The sequence below is a fragment of the Hippocampus guttulatus genome, chromosome 4, assembly GCF_054856545.1.
Source record: "Hippocampus guttulatus isolate MCC_2025c chromosome 4, RoL_Hgut_1.0, whole genome shotgun sequence".
Classification (NCBI taxonomy): Eukaryota; Metazoa; Chordata; class Actinopteri; order Syngnathiformes; family Syngnathidae; genus Hippocampus; species Hippocampus guttulatus.
In genome coordinates this window covers 7,171,830-7,194,442 of record NC_141264.1, presented here as the reverse complement: position 1 = coordinate 7,194,442, position 22,613 = coordinate 7,171,830, and the positions used below count along the sequence as shown (strand labels likewise).

Here is a 22,613-nt window from a genome sequence, read left to right as displayed (position 1 = left end):
TGTGAGGCAGAGGTCCTAACTATATATATATATATATATATATATATATATATATATAAAAAGAAATAAAATTCCTCGTCTCACCCCTCGGGTGGTGTCCGTCCCTCATTCAGCTCGGGTCCTCTACCAGAGGCCAGGAAGCTTGAGGGTTCTGCGCAGTATCCTTGCTGTTCCCAGCACTGCACATTTCTGGACTGAGATGTCCGATGTTGTTCCCGGGATCTGTTGCAACCACTCATCTAGTTTGGGGGTCACTGCCCCGAGTGCTCCGACCACCACAGGCACGACTGTCTACTTTACCTTCCAGGCTCTCTCCAGCTCCTCTCTGAGCCCATGGTATTTCTCGAGTTTCTCGTGTTCCTTCTTTCTGATGTTCCCATCACTTGGGACCGCTACATCCACTACAACGGCTTTCCTCTGCCCTTTATCTATGATCACGATATCTGGTTGGTTCGCCATTACCATCTTGTCAGTCTGGATCTGGAAGTCCCACAGGATCTTCGCTCTGTCATTCTCCACCACCTTCGGAGGTGTTTCCCATTTTGACCTTGGGGTTTCCAGTCCATACTCCGCACAGATGTTTCGGTAGACTATGCCAGCCACCTGGTTATGGCGTTCCATGTAGGCTTTCCCTGCCAGCATCTTACACCCTGCAGTTATGTGTTGGATCGTCTCAGGTGCCTCTTTGCACAACCTACACCTTGGGTCTTGTCTGGTGTGGTATATCTGGGCCTCAATGGCTCTGGTGCTCAGGGCCTGCTCCTGAGCAGCCAGGATGAGTGCCTCTGTGCTGTCCTTCAGGCCAGCCCTCTCTAGCCACTGATAGGACTTCTTGAGATCGGCCACTTCAGTTATGGTCCGGTGGTACATCCCGTGTAGGGGCTTGTCCTCCCATGATGGTCCCTCTTCCAGCGCCTCATCTTCTGTTCCCCATTGTCTGAGGCATTGTCTGAGTACGTCATCCATTGGAGCCTTCTCCTTGATGTATTCATGGAGCTTGGATGTTTCATCCTGGACAGTGGCTCTCACACTCACTAGTCCCCAGCCTCCTTCCTTTCGGCTTGCGTACAGTCTCAGGGTGCTGGATTTGGGATGGAACCCTCCGTGCATGGTTACGAGCTTTCGGGTCTTAACGTCCGTGGTCTGAATCTCTTCCTTTGGCCACCTTATTATTCCTGCAGGGTATCTGATCACTGGCAGGGCATAGCTGTTTATTGCCCGGGTCTTATTCTTGCCATTGAGCTGGCTTCTTAGGACTTGCCTCACTCGCTGGAGGTATTTGGCCGTAGCCGCTTTCCTTGTTGCCAGTTCAAGGTTGCCATTGGCTTGTGGTATACCGAGGTACTTGTAGCTGTCCTCAATGTCTGCTATTGTTCCTTCAGGGAGTGAGACCCCTTCAGTGTGAACTACCTTTCCTCTCTTAGTCACCATCCGACTACATTTCTCAAGCCCGAATGACATCCCGATGTCGCTGCTGTAGATCCTGGTTGTGTGGATCAGGGAGTCGATGTCCCTTTCGCTCTTAGCATACAGCTTTATGTCATCCATGTAGAGGAGGTGACTGATTGGAGCTCCATTTCTGAGGCGGTATCCATAGCCTGTCTTGGTGATTACTTGGCTTAGGGGGTTCAGTCCTATGCAGAACAGCAGTGGGGAGAGTGCATCACCTTGGTATATGCCACATTTGATGGACACTTGGGTAAGTGGCTTGCCATTGGCTTCAAGTGTGGTTTTCCACATCCTCATCGAGTTCGCAACGAAGGCTCTTAGGGTCCTGTTCACCTTATACAACTCCAAGCATTCAGTGATCCATGTATGTGGCATCGAGTCATAGGCTTTCTTGTAATCAATCCAGGCTGTGCACAGGTTTGTACGTAGGGACCTGCAGTCTTGTGCGACTGTTCTGTCAACCAGGAGCTGATGTTTGGCTCCTCTGGTATCTCTACCAATGCCCTTCTGTGCTTCGCTCATGTATTGATCCATGTGTCCACTTATCTTAGCCGCAATGATGCCTGACATGAGCTTCCATGTTGTGTAGAGACAGGTTATTGGCCGATAGTTGGATGGGACTGCACCCTTTGAGGGATCCTTCATGATCAGGATCGTTCGCCCTTCTGGGTGAGTCCCATCCATCAGCAGCTGGTTCATTTGTGCTGCTCGGTGCTCATGGAGTGCTGTGAGTTTCTTTAGCCAGTAGGTGTGGACCATGTCCGGGCCTGGTGCTGTCCAGTTCTTCATCTCTGAGACTCTTTCCTGTATGTCTGCCACTGTTATGGTAACTGGGTTCTGTTCAGGGAGGTTGCTGTGCTCCTCTCTCAGGGTCACCAGCAATTGTGCACTGCTGTTATGTGCAACCTCCTTCTCCCATATGCCTTTCCAGTACCTTTCAGTTTCCAGTCTTGGTGGGTCAGCTCTGTTGTTAGGACCCTGCCACTGAGCGTACACTTTCGCAGGTTGTGTTGCGAACAGCCTGTTTATTCGTCTGGCCTCATTCTCTTTCGTGTACCGCTTTAGGCGGCTGGACAAGGCTTGGAGCCTTTGTTTGGCAGTTTCGAGTGCTTCAGGTATGGTCATCTGGATGTACCTCTCGGGTATTGGCCTTTTCATCACACCTCTCTGGGCCTCAGTCAATTGACTCACATCTTTCCGAGCCGCCTTGATCTTAGCCTCCAATATATATATATATATATATATATATATATATATATATTAGAGCTGTCAAACGAACTGTCATAATTAACTCAAATTCACTAAAAATTAATCGTGATTACTCACGCATTTTTTATCGTTTCTGAATTTCCTTTTATATATTTTTTTGTCCTATTTTTCCCCATTTTAATGCTCTCATCAACATGGAATCATGAATCAGTTTTCTATGTGCAAAATGCAAATATTTACTGAAATAACAATTTCGATTTTCAATTTTACATGAACATTTTTCACTTGGAGCAGTTATTCACACATAATCTCTCACACAATCTTACTGTCCATCAACAACAGTGAAAAAAATATTTTGTCACACAACAGCTGCTTTCACAGCTCTTTATATGGAATAAAAACAGAGCAATATAACATTATAAAGTGCACATCTAAGGTAAACTAGTACTCAGCCTATAGTGGATTTAAGCCATGGTTGCATACTTCGTTTTTCTCAAGTTTGCTTTGAACACAGCAGTCAGGCGATGTTGATTCTCTTGGTCCTTCTTGCGCGGAAGTCTCTCTACGGTTTTGTGTAGACATCATTTCGGATGACTACACTGAAGACGTTTTATTTTCGCGAGGTCGCTACCAATGCACCGCTGAACTTCACCGTCACTGTCAGACGAGCACAGAGAAGCTCCACCCGCTCTATTTATATGGAAAACGGAACACTGTAACCTTCCACACAAAATAGTTCCAAACAAGTAACAATCGCGTCAGTGGCATACGTCGTATACCTGTATGATACTGTACAGGTAACTTTGGTCTTTTCAGTGGAACAATCTGGCAACTTTTTAAAAGTAAACTTTCCATTCATAAACTCTTTAAGTATCCGTTTTCGGTGTCTCGCACTGCCGTGGCTGGCAAAACAAACGTGCGTGGACCTATGCAGCGCGCTTGTTGTTTTGTTTCTGGTTTATTTATAGAGCAACGTAACATCCGCTGTGACGTGTGACGCATTAATCTCGCGAGAAAAAATTTAATCCCGTTAAAATTCATTTTAATTAATGCCAATAAAAACGCGCTAAACTGACAGCTCTAATATATATATATATATATATATATATATATATATACACATACACACACACACACGTACACAAACTCACACTGTTCATATGTTGAATAATAACAATAATAACACATTTTATTTATAAGCACCTTTCAAAACACTCAAGGACACTTTACGATCAAGAAAAAAACAATAAAACCACAGATAAAACTACGGTATCAATAATAAAAGAATGGATTAATTTAAATGGCGTATGCAATTTCAAAAAGATGGGTTTTGAGATGGGATTTGAATGTGGGAAGAGAATCATTACGGATGTTGGGTGGAAGTGAGTTCCAGAATTTGGGGGCAGACATACACATAACATCACTTGTAGGCCATGGTTGTTTATGTTTTGGCAGTCATGTCAAAAAGTTGCTTCGTTCACTGACTCCAACTGAGGATATGTTTGTGCTGTGAAAGGACTGCTTCAAGATCCTTAATTTTAATGGCACACCATTCATAGAGACAAGAGATATGTCATTCACTGAGGCTAAGGTTGCTGAGGTAATCAGAAAACGTCTCAGTGGTAGCGGATTCGCTTTGAATACCTCAGAGTTAGCAAAGTGGTAGGTGGTCTCACTTTTATGAAGAATGAGAGGAGGGAGTTTACAATCCACTTATTCCAGAATACTTGAGAAGAGTCCCAAACAGTCAAACGGCATACAAGGAACATTACTATTTTATATCCTGGCCATTTATTACACTATACTCTCAGGCATTCCACTGCATGTGTTGTGGTATTGTGTTAATGCTTCCCAGCAATATGAACTGCAAAGCTGCCAGGATGACAAGTGGCACATCCAGAAAATGGTTGGTTTCATCATCTGGCTTGAGTAAAGTTCTGCCTCGAAGTGGAGGAACTATCTTTAGGTCTTGGGGAGAGAATGGAGTGTAACATTGACAGATTACCATTCACATTTTAGCATGCGATTGCTTGCTGTATGCTTTTATTCAGGATTTATTAACATTCAGTTATGCCTAATTAATTAACTATTCATAATTGTATTAGGTCACTGACTTTATAGTGGTTTATCCTCCTAGCTTCCTTGCGGGCTTCATGGGTTCAGTTTCCAGTCTGTGACGGTGTCTATTTGGTTGTCTGTCTCCCTATGTGCCATGTGACTGACTGGCGACTGCTCTAGGTCGTTGTCTGTCTTTAGCCTGACATCATTTGGGATAGGCTCCAGTTCCCTGTGACGTTGAACAGGATTAGCAATGGATCAGTAATAGTATTAATAAATCAGTCCACACTTTATATGTGACACCCAAATACACTGAATAAAGAGTATGATGATCTAAGTCAATCCACTCATCCACCTGTTTTTTATTAGTGAACCTTTGCAGGGTTTCAGGTGTGCCTATTCCAGCTCATTTTGAGATGCAGAGTGATTGCCAGTCAATCACATAACACATTCATTTTCACACCTATAGGGTAAATCAACTCAACTACCGGTGACCAAGGCAATCATGTTTGGAAGGAGAAAGAAACCAGAGACTGACAAAAAAAAGAAAAAAAAAGACATGCAAACTTCCCACTGATCGTCTCTCGCCAGTTTTCAAAATCAGAATCCTTGTGACTGTGAGGCATATGGGCGAGCCGCATGTGCCACCTTCTGCCAATTATCAATATTTCAAGCATTCTTTTTATTACTTCATTATTTTTGATCACTGCTGTATTACTTTAAATGAGGTACTTTATCAGTAAGTTAAGCCTCTTCAATGGTCACCTCATAAGGATTTTTCATTTAATTATGGGCTTTTAATTCCTTCGACTAATTTTGTCTTGTGCCATCGTAAAAGTGTCTTTGTCACTGTAGCTTCTTTATTTCCAATCGATGCCATGAATGTTACTCTTATTGGGCTGTTAATATTTTCTTATTGGGCTTCAACAGCATTCCACAACCCTCGTAATATTATATTGGAATCTTTGCAGGCTGGTTACCTCAATGTTTCTGGCTTATTTAGGGTTTATAGCTCAGCTATTATGCTTCAGTATGCAATTGTACTTGTTACAGCCAACTGCTACAACTTTGAAACTCTAAATGAAAGGTGCTTTGCTCCTGGAGTCTGGTCTCAAGACAGTTACTTACTCCACCTTCACCTTGAAGACTTTTGTATCGTGGTGTGTATTTGATGAGCATACAACATAGATGATCAGATACAGGTTCACAGGGAATAGTGTCATAGTGGGTGATGGTAAGGGACCCAAAATCAGGGAGGCTGGAGACGTACGGTGTGCCGGACCAAATGTATGAACAAAAACACTTACAGGGCAAACTGAACATAACGATAACACAATAAAGTCCCAAAAAACTCAAAGTAACAACAAAACACACCCTATGACAAACAAAACAACGTGACAGCAAATCCAGAAACAAACAAACAAAAAATACATCAAACGAAACAATAGAGTAACAGAATAATCTGACGCAGAGTAGTTGGTGTGGCAGTATTTTGAAAAGAAAAACTAATGACATGATGAGAAACCGGTTGGTCACGAACGGAACAGAACCATATCTAATCCAAACAAAAACAGAATCATGACAGTTGGCATCTCACTTTGTTCGCTGAACACTAACAAAATCTTTTCATCTTGAACTTCAGTTCTTTAGTGGTGTGAGTCTATCACAGCTAACTTGGGGTGGACATGTCACCAGCAAAGTCAGCGCCCTGTAATAATGTAATAAATCTTTCACAAGCCACATACAATATACAAGTGCCTGAGTGCGAAACGGCTGGGCAACAATGTGTAAATTTGTGTGTGTGACCAGATAACCAAGAGGAAAGTTGATAACAGAAGTGGATCTCATCGATTGTTGCTAGTTGCTAGTAGCTTGATCCAATCTGAGCAAATAGCGTCTGCTGGCTCGGAAGCTCTTGCGATTGTTGTCTCTTTTCCCAGGCTATCACCACTAACCGAACATCACGTGTCTTGTCAGGAGACAAGTGACACAAAGGTCCAAGATGGCAAGATTGCTGCCTTCTAACGTCCATCCATTCATTTTCAATAGCGCTGATCCTATTCAGGGTCACAGGGAGCTGGAGCCTACCCCAGCTCATTTGGGGCAAAAGGCCGACTACATACATGACTGGTCAATGGGAATGTATAGAGACAAACACAAAAACTCACATTCACACTGTCACTGAGGGAAAAACAAACTGCCTGGACGGAAGTCAGGTTAGTGAACCACTTCACCAGCCCTTAACCAATAGTGACTTCTAGCCAATGAAAACAAGCAATTAGGAGGCTTAGACAAAAGAAAAGTGTACAAATGGAAGGCACATCTGTCATCTGACAGAAAAAAAGTAGATTTTATCTCTGTCTGTCTGTCTGTGTTTATCTGTCTTCATATCTGTTCATCCATTCTTTCTAAATCACCCCTCCATGTGCCCATTTGTTCTTCCCCTTCTGTTGTAGTCTGTAGAAAAAAAAGTCAGTGGAACAAAATGTGAACACTGTGATCATTTAACATCGTGCATCAAACAGGGAGAGTTTGGAAGCTAAATTGCTTTTCTTCCTACACAGTGTATCCTACTGATTTAATTTGATGTTACATCATAAAATTCCAAGTCAGGCAAAAGGTCAGTTTGTTAATTAATTGAGCATACCAGAAAATAGTGCAGGTGATTCAGTTAAAGAAGTTTATGAAGGCTTTTTTTTCTTGGTATTAAGCATTGCTATACACTGTACACCTTGACAAATGGTAATTGAAGTCGCATCTTTCATGGCTAACTGTTATTTCTGTCAGCAGCATATCATCACTCCCCTTGCCCCTTTTAACCTCTCTTTGTTTGTGCTGGATGCCTCTCTTCATACATGCACATCTTTTGCACATTATTTTCCCACTCACCTTTCAGTTGCCACTACAAACCTCCATATCCTGTACCCATCCGTCAGCCCTCGCACTCACTTTGTCATCTCGAGAAACTGTTCTATTTATACATACAGTACCTCTTTGATCCATTTTCTCGTGAAGACATGCTACCGACGAAGGTAAAGATCTTCAGGTTGAGTCTTCGAAAAGGGTCACAGATTTTAGCACACTGTTACTGTCAAATAAAAATTGTCCAGAGCTAAAAGAAGCAAATGGAATCATCGTAGTAGATGTACATGTAAGTCAAAATTGCCCGTAGTGTAATGCTGACTGTTTAATAGCAGGGATGAGGAGTTGCACTTCTTGCACAATACATAATGAAGTTGGGTTTTACACCCAAGCGCACTTAATCTGCCAGGGAAAGCATTCGTTTTCTCAAGGTAATGTGGCTTATCTGACTGGCTCTGGCTACAGTCAGCAAGTCGCAAGGTATAGGTTTGAGTAAAAGACAACATCGGGATGGTGAAAATTTTTCATTCTGAGATTTCCCCCCAAGCATCCCAAAATCCTTCCTTCATATCACTAAATTCATTTCCCAGCAAACCAAAAGCTAAAATTGTATTTGAAGTGAATTAAAGCAAGTGATTAATAAACCACACAGCCACCCCAACCCTCATCCTTTCCTAAAAGTGTTTTAAGTCTTTTTTCACTGATTCGTAGCGTCTCTGTCAGAACCCGCAAACTTGGTCTCGAAATAACCCGTAATTCCTCACCTCTAGCGTCATTTCACAAGTTATTTTAAATGCGCAAAAAAGCCAATAATGCAAGATAATGTGAGCCTCCAGCACAAAATCGAGCGGAAGTCGGATGGCCATATTTTGAGCTCAAGTGCATGATGCATTGATGCAAAAAAATAAATAAAAAATCTGATTCACATCAATATTAAGATTCAAACACGAGAGAAATAAAGATGGAAATATCGGGCTGTCCGACAACAATGTAATGGGTCGGTTACAGAACCTATGTAATCCAAATAGCTCATCTTCAGTTCCGAGGTCTCTTTCTTGAATGTGTCTACAGTATTTCTCCTTTTAATTTAATGTATTCATGCACTGCGGCGTCTGAGAAACAAAAGAGACTTGTGTCGTGGAGCAAGGCAATTACAACGGAGTTAAACATCACTAAAGCCACGGTTGCTTAAAACAATGTTGAACTTGGATGGCAATGTGCATTTTGGTACACAACAATGTTCAGGGTAGCTTGTGTTGCTTTTGGAATGAGAAAAAAACTAAACAAAATGATCTTTTAAAGGCTCACACTACTTAATCAAGACTAATCCAGTTTTTTCATTGGCAATTTCCGATGTCCTTGCTCAACACTACTCTGTTTATATGCGAGCACCACCCACCAGAAATTCCATCCAGGAGTCGGGATATTTGATAGACTAATGAGACAGGAGGCTGTAGAAATGTTTTGAGACGCTCGTTGAATGTGTTGATCGTTCCTCGTTACTCATGGGAGCCACAAATGAACTGTCATCACAAATGTCCACTTTATGCTGTTCCAAGTGGGATTGCCGTAAATCAAAATAAAATATCAGCACCGCTTAATTTAGAGATACAAAAATTATCATGATTGGTCCTTCTAAAGACCGTCTCCCCGACGCCACAGTGCTAGCAGCGCATATTGGGAGTGACTTGTAAATATTATGCACTCGTATGTATGAAGTGTTGATGTGTTGCTTATGAATGCAAAGAAATTGTTGAACCATCAATATAGTTTTATTTTTAGATATAATATCGGCGGCCCGGTAGTCCAGTGGTTAGCACGTCGAATTCCAGCTCCAGCCTCCCTGTGCGGAGTTTGTATGTTCTCCCCGGGCCTGCGTGGGTTTTCTCCGGGTACTCCGGTTTCCTCCCACATTCCAAAAACATGCATGGCAGGCTGATTGAACACTCTAAATTGTCCCTAGGTGTGAGTGTGGGCGTGGATGGTTGTTCGTCTCTGTGTGCCCTGCGATTGGCTGGCAACCTAATCAGGGTGTCCCCCGCCTACTGCCCGAAGACGGCCGGGATAGGCTCCAGCACCCCCCGCGACCCTAGTGAGGATCAAGCGGTTCGGAAAATGAATGAATGAAAGATATAATATCGGTGAAAATACAAAATCAATAAACATTCTTGTCAGAGGCCACACCAAATGGCAGATAACACTTTCAATTGACACAAATTCTTCAATCAAATTTCCCGTTGCGGTAATTCGACCTTATTCCCAAAAAGTCCACAGGACCTAAAGTAGCAAAAATAAAACAAACTTCGGCTGATGATGAATGGGGAGATCAATTGAAAGCTTAATGGGATCGGCAAAGTTGAAAGTTGAATCACATTTTTTTTTTTTTGCTGATCTCATCTGTTGAGAGGGCAAACTTTGTCAGCTTTTAAAGGGTTCTGTCAAGTTTTGCGTGATGGTAGTTGGAGGACCCCAAAAAAGCAGGGAGGAGCAGGTTGGACTGACCAAGGTGTATGTAACAAACATGCAAAGAGGAGGACCCTGGAAAAACACTAACTCGAAGTATTCCAACAAAGCCCTGGAAATCAAAAGGAACCAAAGTAACACAAAACGTGCCAGGACCACAGAGACACTCATAACTCACAATGACCCAACAAAGACTCTGACAGAACCCAGGGATCTAAATAGAAGCAAAGTGACAAGACAACAAGAAACACCTGGACAAGACACAAAGGGTTGAGGGAGACGATTGGTTAAGCACACACTGATGACGAGAACAGGCGGCGACAAAAAGGGCACATGAGGAAACAAAACCAAACGTGACCTAACCAGAAACATAACAGGTTCAAATTTTTGATAATGTCCTTACCTACTATTCAATTTTTTTTGCAGTGGTCTTTCAACAGTTCCTGAAGGTTTGTGGTCAACAATTTTGTCCTAAAGTACTGGTGACACCAGAAACAGATTATTAAGTAGGGCGCTACTTTTAAATATGCACGTATTTGAGTAACAAATAATCTAATGTCTTACTTTTTCCACACAATTAATCAGACGCAAGTTGCTTTTATCACATCACAAAAAGTGACTTTGAAGAATGTATATGGCTCTAAATGCAAGTCACATCAGTTTTTCAGAGATCAACATGTTGTACTACCTCAGGCGGTTACAGGTACCTGGCTGCCAGAGGCAGTAGGGAGAGAAAATTGACAAGCCTTCAATTAACAGCACACTCTTCTCACCAACGGTGCATCCCTCACGCATGTATTATAATTTAAATCTCATACTGGTTCCTCCACAAGTAAAAATATCTTCAAAAACCTGATTTTATTTAGTGTATTTGTGTTACCCTGACCCTACAGCCCACCCGTATCACACCCCTTCACTATTGTTCAGTTGGTCCTATTCCTTGAGGTACCAATTAAAGCACTTATCCTGAAACCCAGCCACCTTAGCGGGAGCGGGCCTAATGTAATGACAGTGGTGTTAAAATCCTCACACAACCCACTTGTCCACAGACACACTTTCCCCGCAAGCTGTCCTCCTAATGTTCCTCCCATAAATGTCCTTCTTCTCCCAGCCTCTTCATTCTTTTCTTCTAATTTGTTCTCTCTTCCTATTCCATCTGTACTCCACCTTTCCATGTGTTCCTCTGATAACATGTTTTTTAGTGGTTCTGTCAGAGGTACCTAATGAGAACCCACACATGTTGAGTCATATTAAGTGCACACTCACTGAGAAAGTGCATTTTGCATCTAGGACAAGGCTGCACCATTGTCAGAGGGATCCCTGGAGTGCAGCTCTTCTTTTATTCCTCATCTTCTCAATAGATATTGTGGAGTTGTAATCTTGGTGGCTGCAGATCAGGAGAGGTGAAAAGGAAATATTAGGGGCTAAGGATGCACGATCGGGCGGCCCGGTAGTCCAGTGGTTAGCACGTCGGCTTCACAGTGCAGAGGTACCGGGTTCGATTCCAGCTCCGGCCTCCCTGTGTGGAGTTTGCATGTTCTCCCCGGGCCTGCGTGGGTTTTCTCCGGGTGCTCCGGTTTCCTCCCACATTCCAAAAACATGCGTGGCAGGCTGATTGGATGCTCTAAATTGTCCCTAGGTGTGAGTGTGGGCGTGGATGGTTGTTTGTCTCTGTGTGCCCTGTGATTGGCTGGCAACTGATTCAGGGTGTCCCCCGCCTACTGCCCGGAGACGGCTGGGATAGGCTCCAGCACCCCCCGCGACCCTAGTGTGGATCAAGCGGTTCGGAAAATGGATGGATGGATGGATGCACGATCGAATTAAACAGTGACCTTTTGCTGTGCTAAAGAAGGAACGGAAGAGGCACTGATGAAATATAGTTGCTGTGTTACAACAAGGCAAAATTATATAGCTTAAAGGTTACTCGCCCACTGGAATAGCAATGGTAAAAAGGAGCAAATAAAATACAGAATTGAATTATGAACCATTAAACAGCGACTCCATAATGAATATTCCCTCTCTTTTCAAGCTACTGGCTCAGATTATTTAATGGACAACACTCTCTGTGTGGGTACAATTGTTACAGTATGGTCGAGCACAATCAGTTCTCGGATGAATGCTTGACCTTGGATATGTTCTAATTTTGAATCAATTTTTTCTTAGCAAGTAAAAAAAAAAACAACACATGTACACAAGAGCACTTTTCCCCCAGCCTTTAATACCTGAATACACTTGGTCCCTTTGTGTTTGAGGGATAAAGTCTTACTAGTCAATTCCCTACAGAGGCCAATCTGAAAATCGTGATTAGTTTTGCACAAAGTACCAAGCAAAAATGACATGATACCATAATTTCCAAGTACTATTACTTGGAGAAAAAAAAATGCAGGAAAAGTGCTCCAACTGTGTGTCAGATGGAACTTGCACGTAGCGTGTCAGCCGTCCAAGGTGCACAATAGCGAGACTGACAACTGAGGGACTGGGTTGGGCCACCATGTAGCAACAGACGTAGACCAGTACACATTTATGCACTTAAATCTACACTCCATTCTTTGCACATTATCCAGGGGCGTTGCTGGGCATCAAGCTCTCCCGGCGCAAAGGCCCCGCCTCCTACACTGGTAACCCATCAGTACTACACAGCACAGACATAATGAAAAAAAAACCCACACACACACACACATTCTGTATCAGAGAATATGTGCGCTAAATGTACGTTATCACCATGGCACGATGGTTGCCGGTCCAAGAAATATCAGTCAGAACATGAACCGCTCTGTGGCGGAAAAAAGGTTGGGGACCACTGCCCTGCTATATCCGCTTCCTCTGTGTACACACACACACCTACACGCACACACTGCTCCAGTCCCATTGCCGCATTCTTACTAAACTACTTGAGATATTAACGAATATATAAACATGATTCTTATATATTTCAACAACTGTGAACACTTTGAACACAGTTAAACCTATTTTTGCACAGCATGAAAGTCAGGCAACTGGATTGATACATAATCAGCGACTACCGTTGAAATCAAAGTATTAAATAGTTCTATAGTGTAGAGCAGTATAGTAAAGTACACGATTGTATATATACTGATTCGACTTTGGTACAGAGTATTTCAAATATGGCTGTTGATTTAAGCTCCATAATACCCTTCTGGGGACACTATTCCAGTTGAGGAAAGTTACTGCAAGAATAAAACTCAGAACAGAGGTTTGGAAGTTTTAGAATGACAAGAGTCGGATGTTAGCAGCAGTAGAGCAGAACTCTCTGGAGGTTTTAGTCTTGTCGGAAGCATCTGCTTGTCTGTTAAGTGTCCTCGCAGTGATTCTGCTGTTTGCACACCACCTGTGACTTCAAGCCAAATGACACACACATATTGTAGGCCTACACATACATACACGCACGCACGCACATGGATGGAAAAATCTTACAGAATGGGCCTATGAAAAAATCAACACCTTTAAACTAAACACCTCCATCTGCTACTACTCCCAGAACAAGAAGGAAATGATCCTCCCTGAACCAGTGGCAGACTGCTGGAATGCTTAACTCCTGGACCTATTCCAAGTGTGTGTGCGTGTGTTTGTGTGTGTGTGTGTGTATGTGACAAGAAGCAAGTCCCTTAGTATTCATCCATCCATTATCTGATCCACCTATCCTTATGAGTGTCGTGCCGGATCCTATCCCAGCTGTCTTCGGGCAGTATGCGGGGTACACCCTGAACTGGTTGCCAGCCAATCACAGGGCACACAGAGAAAAACAACCATGCCCGCTCACAATCACACCTCGGCACAATTTAGAGTGTTGCATTCACCTGCCATGCATGTTTTTGGAATGTGGGAGGAAAGGGAGTACCTGGAGAAAACTGACGCAGGCATGGGGAGAACATGCCAACTCCACACAGGAACCCTGGACCTCTGCACTGTGAGGTGGACATGTTAACCAATCGACCACCGTGCTGCTGTCCTCTAATATGACATCAGAAAATTGAAACCTTTCCAAACATCATTTTTTATCGTTACGGGCGAAAGGTGGACCTGCACAATCAAAGTGCGATTCAAAGACAAAAAATAATCTTCATTGAGAAAAATATGTTTTAGTTTACTTAGTCAGGGCCATTTTAATCTAATTCCATTCAATATCTCCACCTTATGATGATTTTGATGTTTTAACAGAATTTGATTTCTCTGGTCCTATTTTGGTAGACTTGTGCCCGTGCGCTTGCCATAAGAACAGGTGTAACTTAATTTTTGTGAAATACACGTGAAATGCTCTTCTTTAATGCGACATATCGGCCTCTTTCGTATTTGGATATAAATCGGATCATGTATGCATGCAGGTGAGAGTTCTTGGAAGGGAGAATGTACAGATAATTGTCCATGAAAGTTGTTTTCAGAAATGGTTTAGTATCACACTCTGCAGTGTGAACATAGTCAGTAGTATATCACACTTTTTCTGAACATTTTTTTGTGACGCGATGACGTACTTAAGAGGTGGATTAACTCAATAAATACCCAGGCACAGGGCCAACACTCATCACCCGCCACTGCATTTATGCCATATGATGCAGTATTTCAATACTATTGCAAACTATAGCCCCCAGGTGTCAAAGTCAAAGCCCGGGTCCCAGATCTGGCCCACCACATCATTTTATGTGGCCCGCGAAAGCAAATCAAACATGGCAACTTCCATGATGCTTGCTAAAATATGTACCAAAATTTCAAACTCTCATATGTAATAAATAAGAGAGACATTGTAAGCATGTTCTTGTTGCCAAACACCCCATTATGGTAACTTAAAGAATAGTTGAATAAACTGTTATTCTCAACTTCTTCATATGATTTCAGCCATAATGGCCCTCCAAGGGATATGCTAACTAAAATGTGGCCCGCGATGAAAATGAGTTTGACAATCCTGCTATAGCCACTCTAATTACTTATGAAATGTAAGTGACTTCTTAGAAGACAATTGATTGCAGTGGATTTTATTTGGGGGTATAAATATTTAGGGGGTAAATATTTTTGCACACATTTTTTACAGCTTTGTGTAAAGAAAAAAAAAATAATTAAATATATTAACTTCGTTACGTGCCACTTTGTGTTGGTCAATGGCATGAAATCAATATAAACTACATTTATGTTTGTGGCTGTAATGGGACAAAATGTGGAAAAGCTAGAAAATTGTGAAAAAGACTGAATTATTTTCCAAGTGACTGTCATTTGGAATGTAAATTAAAAAGGTCTTGTTAAAAGTGGAAACTACAAAAGTTGTTTTGTAATCACGTGTGATTTGGTGTGCATAGAACGTCTTCTATGCACCAGGTCTTACAAAGTGTATATAACACACACAATCTCCATCTCCACCTTAGATAAGAAATATTTGAAACTAGTAAGTACAGTAAATGCTTAATTATTCTCTCAACTGCTTAAATTGTTCCTTATTTGTCATGTTAATGATCTTAAAATGTGATTTTCATTGGAGCTAATCTCTATGGAATCTACTTAAATGCCTTTACATTTGGAGGATTTTGTCAGTTTATTTTTTTTAATATCAGAACCATCTGCTTCAGTTTGCCTCACCAACCGCCTATATCCACCTCCCCCGCCCTCTCTCTCTCTCTCACCATCACTCTGCCAGTCTTTCCACTGGGAAAAGATAGCCAACATTGTGATAGGACGCATTAAAGGCCATTTGTAGTCAGACAGGCTGAGCTCTCAAGATCCAGTTTGAAGGTTATTTGAATAAAACTACAAGTAATACGATTAAAATAAGATGACAATAGGTCACATTGATAGATTTTCCTCTCGCTGTTCTGTTGTTGTTGTTTTTTTTAAACCGCAATACATGCCCAAATGGTTGCTTTTCATATGATTTTGCTCTCTGGGACCCACAAGATAATCTATTGTTGCAGTGAGAGAGTGTTGATCGCAAAGCAACACAATAGCGCACATTAAATCCTATCATCGCTTTCCATGTGTCAGTCAAGCAATGGCACAATTTGTTTTCTACACCAAAAGTGAATACGACCTGACAAACGTTTTCACAATGGTCCTGTTTCAAAACAGTATCGTGAGTAAGTGAAGTGTAACCCTTCAGCCTGGTAGCTTGCGTGCCAGTGACTCCTCATGAGATATAAATATTCTGTGATGAATTTGTTAACAAACTCCTACAGAGTTCTCCAAGTATGCATGCAGCCCGTTTTTATTTGGCCTTGTTTCAACAAACTTTGATTCATACATTCAGTATACTGGAGTGGGTATTGATTGTTACAGATACTTGGTTTAATACTGTATTACATTTGCATCTTCAACAAATACAGTTTCCTTTTTACTAACGACACACACTTTTCGGCATGGCATCGTGACATCAAATAATTTGACTGTGATATCAAATTGTCTTCTGCGCAATCACTTCTGGCTGCCTGTTCTGTTCCCTGTACTGGGGATGCTAATGATTCACGAAGTAGATCCTACAACAGTCGGAATATGCCTTAATCAATCCCTAACCCTGCACTCACATTGTTGTGAAATCATCATCATAGTAAATAATGGTCAAAAAACACTGAGGCCGTAAATGACAAAATACATTAAAAAAAGTAAAGTGAAAAACAAACAAACAAATAAACCAACAAAAAAAGAGGCCGACATGTTAACTGCACCCCTGTGGTTGGTTTGCACACTGGTAAGGTGTCTAAACCATATGTGGTTCGTAACCATATAGCATTGTAGGTCAAAACCATCACAAACCAAGTAACCTGCAATGGAATGCAATTCATGGCGGCCCATTGGGTTAGCGCGTCGACCTCACAGTGCAGGGTTCAATTCCAGCTCCGGCCTCCCTGTGTGGCGTTGGTATGTTCTCCCCGGGCCTGCGTGGGTTTTCTCCGGGTACTCCAGTTTCCTCCCACATTTCCCCCCCAAAAAGCATGCATGGCAGGCTGATTGAACACTGTAAATTGTCCTTAGGTGTGAGTGTGAGCATGGATGGTTGTTCGTCTCTATGTGCAGTGCGATTGGCTGGGAACCGGTTCAGGGTGTCCCCCGCCTACTGCCCGAAGAGAGCAGGGATAGGCTCCAGCACCCCCCCAACCCCCCCGACCCTTGTGAGGATAAGCGGATCGGAAAATGGATGGATGGATGGATGGATGGATGGATGGATGGAATGCAATTCATTGTTGATTGACAAGCTAGGCAACATGATGGACATGTAGTTTGCACATCTGCCTCACAGGACAGAAGACCCAGGCTTGAATCTCAGCTCAGACCATCCTGTGTGGTGTTTTCAGATGTGCTCCCTGTGCTTGTGTGCATTTTCTCTCAGAATAAGACGGTTATTTTCCCATATTACCCAACAATCAAGATTAGGCTAATTGAAGAAAATAAATTGTTCATAGCTGTGAATGTGCATGTAAATGGCAGTTTTTTTTTCTCCCTGTGGGTCTGCGGTTGGCTGGCGCCCAAAATAAATTGGGATCGGCTCCAGGTCAACCGTCACCCTCATGAGGAGAAGTGGCATAGAGAATGGATGGATATTAACTATCTTGGTGATGTCAAATCAATCAGTTCAGCACTTTGTTGACCGGTGCGGACAAGCTTTTGATTAGTTTTATGATGAGTTTGATAACAAATTTTATTTTTGACAAACTTGTCAAAGTGTGTGATCAATAGACTTCAGACTAATGCTGTACGTTAACACCAGGCACGTATTTAACCATTCGCACGACGTGATCCCATATAGAGTCAGTGCGCAGTGGCGTGAAATGGGGAAGACAAGTATGACACTACATGAATCAGATAACATTGTACTATTTGCACAACATGATTGCATTTAAAGTCGGACATAAAAAATGTACCGTAATACATGCCAGGATTAAAGCAATGCATGGTGCATGGTTACTAAAAATGTTATTTAAATAAATACACACATATTTAATTGTATTTCTAATTTTAATAAGTTCAGAAAAAACATTTTCCATTTGCAGGCAAAAGGAGGCAGAAACATCTGTGCGCTATGCAGGCATCAAGTGCCTCCACTGATGAGATTTTCCTCAAAAGCAGACAGTGTCATTCACGACGTAAATCGCTGCCACCAAAGAGAAAGAAGTGAAATTGAATGTTGACAAATTAATACATATGAAGCCAGCACTGCGTGACATCAGGAAGAATAAAAGATATGCCTGGGGGATAATCTTTGCAGGGGAAAAAAATAAGGCTTTCAGTCATTAATGTTTATTTGCAACTTATCCAGATACATTTTTAATGTTTAATCATCCAATAAATATACTTAATTTTTCTTCATTGCTCCTTCTTTGACCAAACTAAAATGCAGGTGACAGATTGAAACATAAGCGCTTTCGGGATGTTCGATATTTTGGTTTTGTCTAATGTTCAGGTCAGTATCAGGTTTATGTCTGTATTTATCTGCAGTGTGTAGGTAGCCTATACTAAATTATTGATGTAGCTGTACTGCTGCTGTCATCAATATTAATGGTAAATTCCTGAGAATATATGTATGTGTGTGTGTGTGTGTGTGTGTGTGTGTGTGTGTGTGTGTGTGTGTGTGTGTGTGTGTGTGTGATGAAGAGCAGCCAGCATGTGTGCGTCAGGACGTAGGTAACCAAAACTATTTTATTGATGTAGCCATGCTGTCACCAATAATAATAAAAAATAATGGCAATAAATTCCTGTGACTTTATCCATTGTATGTGTGGGACAAAGAGCAGCCAAAAAGATCGCATGTCGCCTTGATCGATCTTTGATGTGAACAATATAAAAGTTGTTCATGAACTAGGCTCTTGCTTGTAGACTTTACCTGCAAAATGTTAGCTTAAAAATAAAACGAAAAAGATACAGATACTGGTTGTTTTTGTGAATGATGATGTTTTTTTAAATTGATTTTGGAAGTGCCCATTCATTGATAAATTAAAATAAAAAGGTGTTTATAATTGTATTTCTGTTTTTGCGGAACCACACTATTCCTTTTACTTTGAATGTATATTTCTCTGCCTCATTGACGATGCACTTGTGACGAAAAACATTTGATAACATTTTTTTGTAAATTAGTGTTTTTTTTTAAACATTATTTTTTAAAATTTTGAGTGTAGTGTGTCAACCACATCAGTGTCCTGTTGCTGACTTAAAGATTTGTGGTTAATATGCGTTTGTAAAGGTTGGTTTAGGACTAACCTTCATGGAGCTGGCCAGGTGCCTTGAGTTGTCATCGGAAAGGAACAGGCGCCTTGAGCTACTGTGTCGCAGGAACAGGGGCCATGGGCTGCCACGAAATAGGAATTGGGTCTGCAAAAATCCTCATCAGCAGGAGGAGGATGGCAGCAAACAGACTGTTTGTGTTAAGGGCGATGCTGCGCACTGCCCGCTGGGTCCTTCTTCAGTCGGATCATTACGTCGTTGTTTTCTGATCATGTTGATAGTTAAAGGAAAACAATGCACGTCAAATGATGAAAAATAATTGATTAACAAAAAGCAAGACTGGTCACCCATATAATCTGACACAAAGAGACAAAAATATTCAACTAAATACAAACAAACTGGCGAGACCGCGAGGCACACCTGGACAAGAAACGAGTGGCTGGAGAGAGCTGATGAATTAGACACAGGGCTGATGAGAACGAGCGGAAATGAAAACCTAACGAGTTGACGACATGAACAAGAGACAAAGGACAAAAGGACATGCTGTAGCATAAAATGAAACTTAATGAAGCGAAAAAATGCAAACGTCGAGAAAAACGGCAACTGTGACAGGCGAATGAGATCCATCCTGGTAATTCTGTCCAACTCCTTCTGAATGTTTTTTTTTTCTTCCCCAGGTCATGGGATGAGTTTCATGCCTGCGCCAATGTGGCAATGGTCGGCTGTCCACAGGAAGCAGCGAGCGTCTGGGAGTCTCTCCGCCAAGAATCCAAGAAGATGCAGTTTTCAGGAAACCTCTACGACATGTGTTCCAACCGCGACAGTCACACATTAACCACAGCATACCCGCGTGGCTCCCACGTCCAAGGAGAGCTCAACCAAGAGTCTCTAAGAGGGCGAGTCAGTCGTTTGGCAGCCACCTACTACCTAATCATGCTTCTGTCTCCTCTGATGTTGCTGTTTTGAACAGAACTGTCTCAATAGAATGGGACTGATGTAAATACGACATGAACTTTGTGCATTTTCGCCTCCAAATTTTCTCACAGTCCACCTTTTCCTAAACACCAGAAGAGAAGAGTGCATGCTTTCTTTCTGAATTTCATGAATCCTATTTCTTACAGATTTCAAATGACACTGTCGTGAACTGCAACCGTGTCGTTGGGGGGAAAAAAAGGCAACCATATATATCGCCTGTCTTTATGCTTTTATTGTCCCTTAAAGCAGGTCAAAAGGACAAAGCTATGACCTGTATCCAGCAGCCTATTCAAGTTCATCAAAACAGCAGACGACAGGGCAATTGCCTGTTACAAGCTTTTCACTGAATCTTTTTCAAGACGAACTCCAAGGATTTTCACAGCCCTCAGAGGGCACAGCTTATCCTGATCTTTAAAGGTGCATGTGTCAGTATCAAGTACGTAAAGCATGATAGGCTATACCTTAATTAAACTGCAAGGTTCCTTTCCTTTATGCTCGGCTGAGCTATCTAATACCGATGAGGTGGGGATGAGTGTTCCGCTGCAGCCACAAATTGTCACTGTTCTCCGGAGATTCCATGCTTGATAAGACAGACCCATTTATGAGCCATCGCATGAAAGTACTGGATTGATCGCATCGAATCCCCCTGGAATTTCAAGCTGTCGCACACATTTGATCTCACTCAAAACCACATGCTGTCAAAGGATGTAATTGTGCTCTTCACAATTTGTTGTGACTTAACGTGTTGGTTTAAAGCTATAGATAAAGTGTTTTCGATGTACAATGTTTTACTGTTCCAAATAGAAATTCTCTTGACACGTTTTTTTTTAATGTATTATTATTTAAAGGTTGATAGGTCACAATGGGAGGGCAGTGGGGGTTCAGGTTCCACTCAGTGACGGTGTGAACGGTTTTCTGTCTCTGTGTGCCATGCGACGGACTAGCTGGAGCCTATCCCAGCTGACTTGTGCCGAGATAATACAGGATGTGAGGTTAACAGGCAGGTTTTGGGGATATGGGAGCAAGCCAGACTACCTGGAGCAAATCCAGACAGACGTGAAGAAAACATAGAAACTCCACACAGCATGGCCAGAGCTGAGATTCGAACCCTGAACCTCAGAAGTTCCAGGCAGCGGTGCAAAGCACTTGGTTACTGTGCCGCCGACACATCAATTAAAAAATAAATCCATTGTAGCACAGTGTGAGGGATATTTTTAAAAACCAAACTGTGTAAAAAACAGACTTGCTGAACAAAATGCAGAAAGATGCTGGAATGAATCATTTCTCTTAGACTTTCTTGTACCCCTTTCCCACTGCCGCAAACCACGGATAAACACACATTTTTTGGGCAGTGGGAAAGGCTCACTGGCAGAATCGCCTTCTGTTGATCAATAGGAAAGGGACAATCTGCCAATTGGTTGCGCGTCGCCACAGATCACTATTATCCACTAGTTTCAGTGGGAAAAGGGTTTTGGACTAGTTTGTAAAGAACATTGACACGTACTCCGTTTACATTTGACAAGGGGAGAATCAGCTTACAGGTATTGATTATTTGCTGAGATGACACAGCAGTTTCCTTACAACATCCGACAACTTTTAGGGCTGAAGTCACTGCGATGTGAGAGTGTGCTTGAGCTGTTTTTTTTTTTTTTAATTGGTTCTTACCCAGGTCTGGAATAATCCAGGGATCCTCCTTGGCATCCTGCACAGTAGCTTTACATTATGGGACCAATATGTGCTTCTGACAGCACTGCAGCCCGATCATAAGCCAAGTGTATTTCATGCTCCGGGAAGTGTAGTTTGAGCCTGCAGGCGTGCTGAAATGTTTGTTATTCTAACTGGCTGCCGGGAACAGTTGCTTCTGTCTGGCTGAGGATCAGAAATATTGTCACATTGCAGTCAGATGGGGGAGAAAAGAGGAGCCCACTTTGAAAACAAACACTTTATGTTCTCAGTTCAGATGTACCAAACTGAAACTATTTGTCTAGCATCGTGTGTTGAAATGAGAGTTCCTTTTTTTTTTTTTTTTTGGTTTTTACCTAAAATAAATCAAAGCTGTCCGACTAGAAAGCAGCGTACGGGAATCTGTAGAAGCACGAAATGACCCCTCCGAGGCATAAGTACAAGCACTTTGCAAACGTTGAACAGTAAATAAATAACTGTGACAAAGAACATCTCAAAGACATTTGGATTTCACCATGCATTGAGTCTGTTGATCTAACTAGCCAGAGGCAAGTTTATACATTTTATCTACAGCGAGGAGATCAAGAAAGGCACTTTCAAATGTGGCATAGATGGCATGGTATTTACCCAAAGTATTTTTGGATATTCATGTCAAAAAGAAGTCTTTTGAATTTTAAACTTCAAGAGATTCCTGTTTACACGCACTTCGAAAACATCGGATTTGCATTGCTGGAACGATAAACTCACACTCTATGTTGGGG

General features: G+C 42.1%; 1 protein-coding gene across 1 annotated transcript in view; it reads left to right on the top strand.

Annotated features, from left to right (window-relative positions):
* Positions 1–22,392, top strand: part of nrn1la (neuritin 1-like a) — a 74,847-nt gene extending 52,455 nt beyond the window's left edge. The window contains exon 3 of the mRNA XM_086110240.1: positions 19,872–22,392. Coding sequence (XP_085966366.1) covers positions 19,872–20,160 — 289 coding nt within the window. The 3' untranslated portion in view covers positions 20,161–22,392. The remainder of the gene's footprint in view (positions 1–19,871) is intronic.
* Positions 22,393–22,613: the final 221 nt, after the last annotated feature.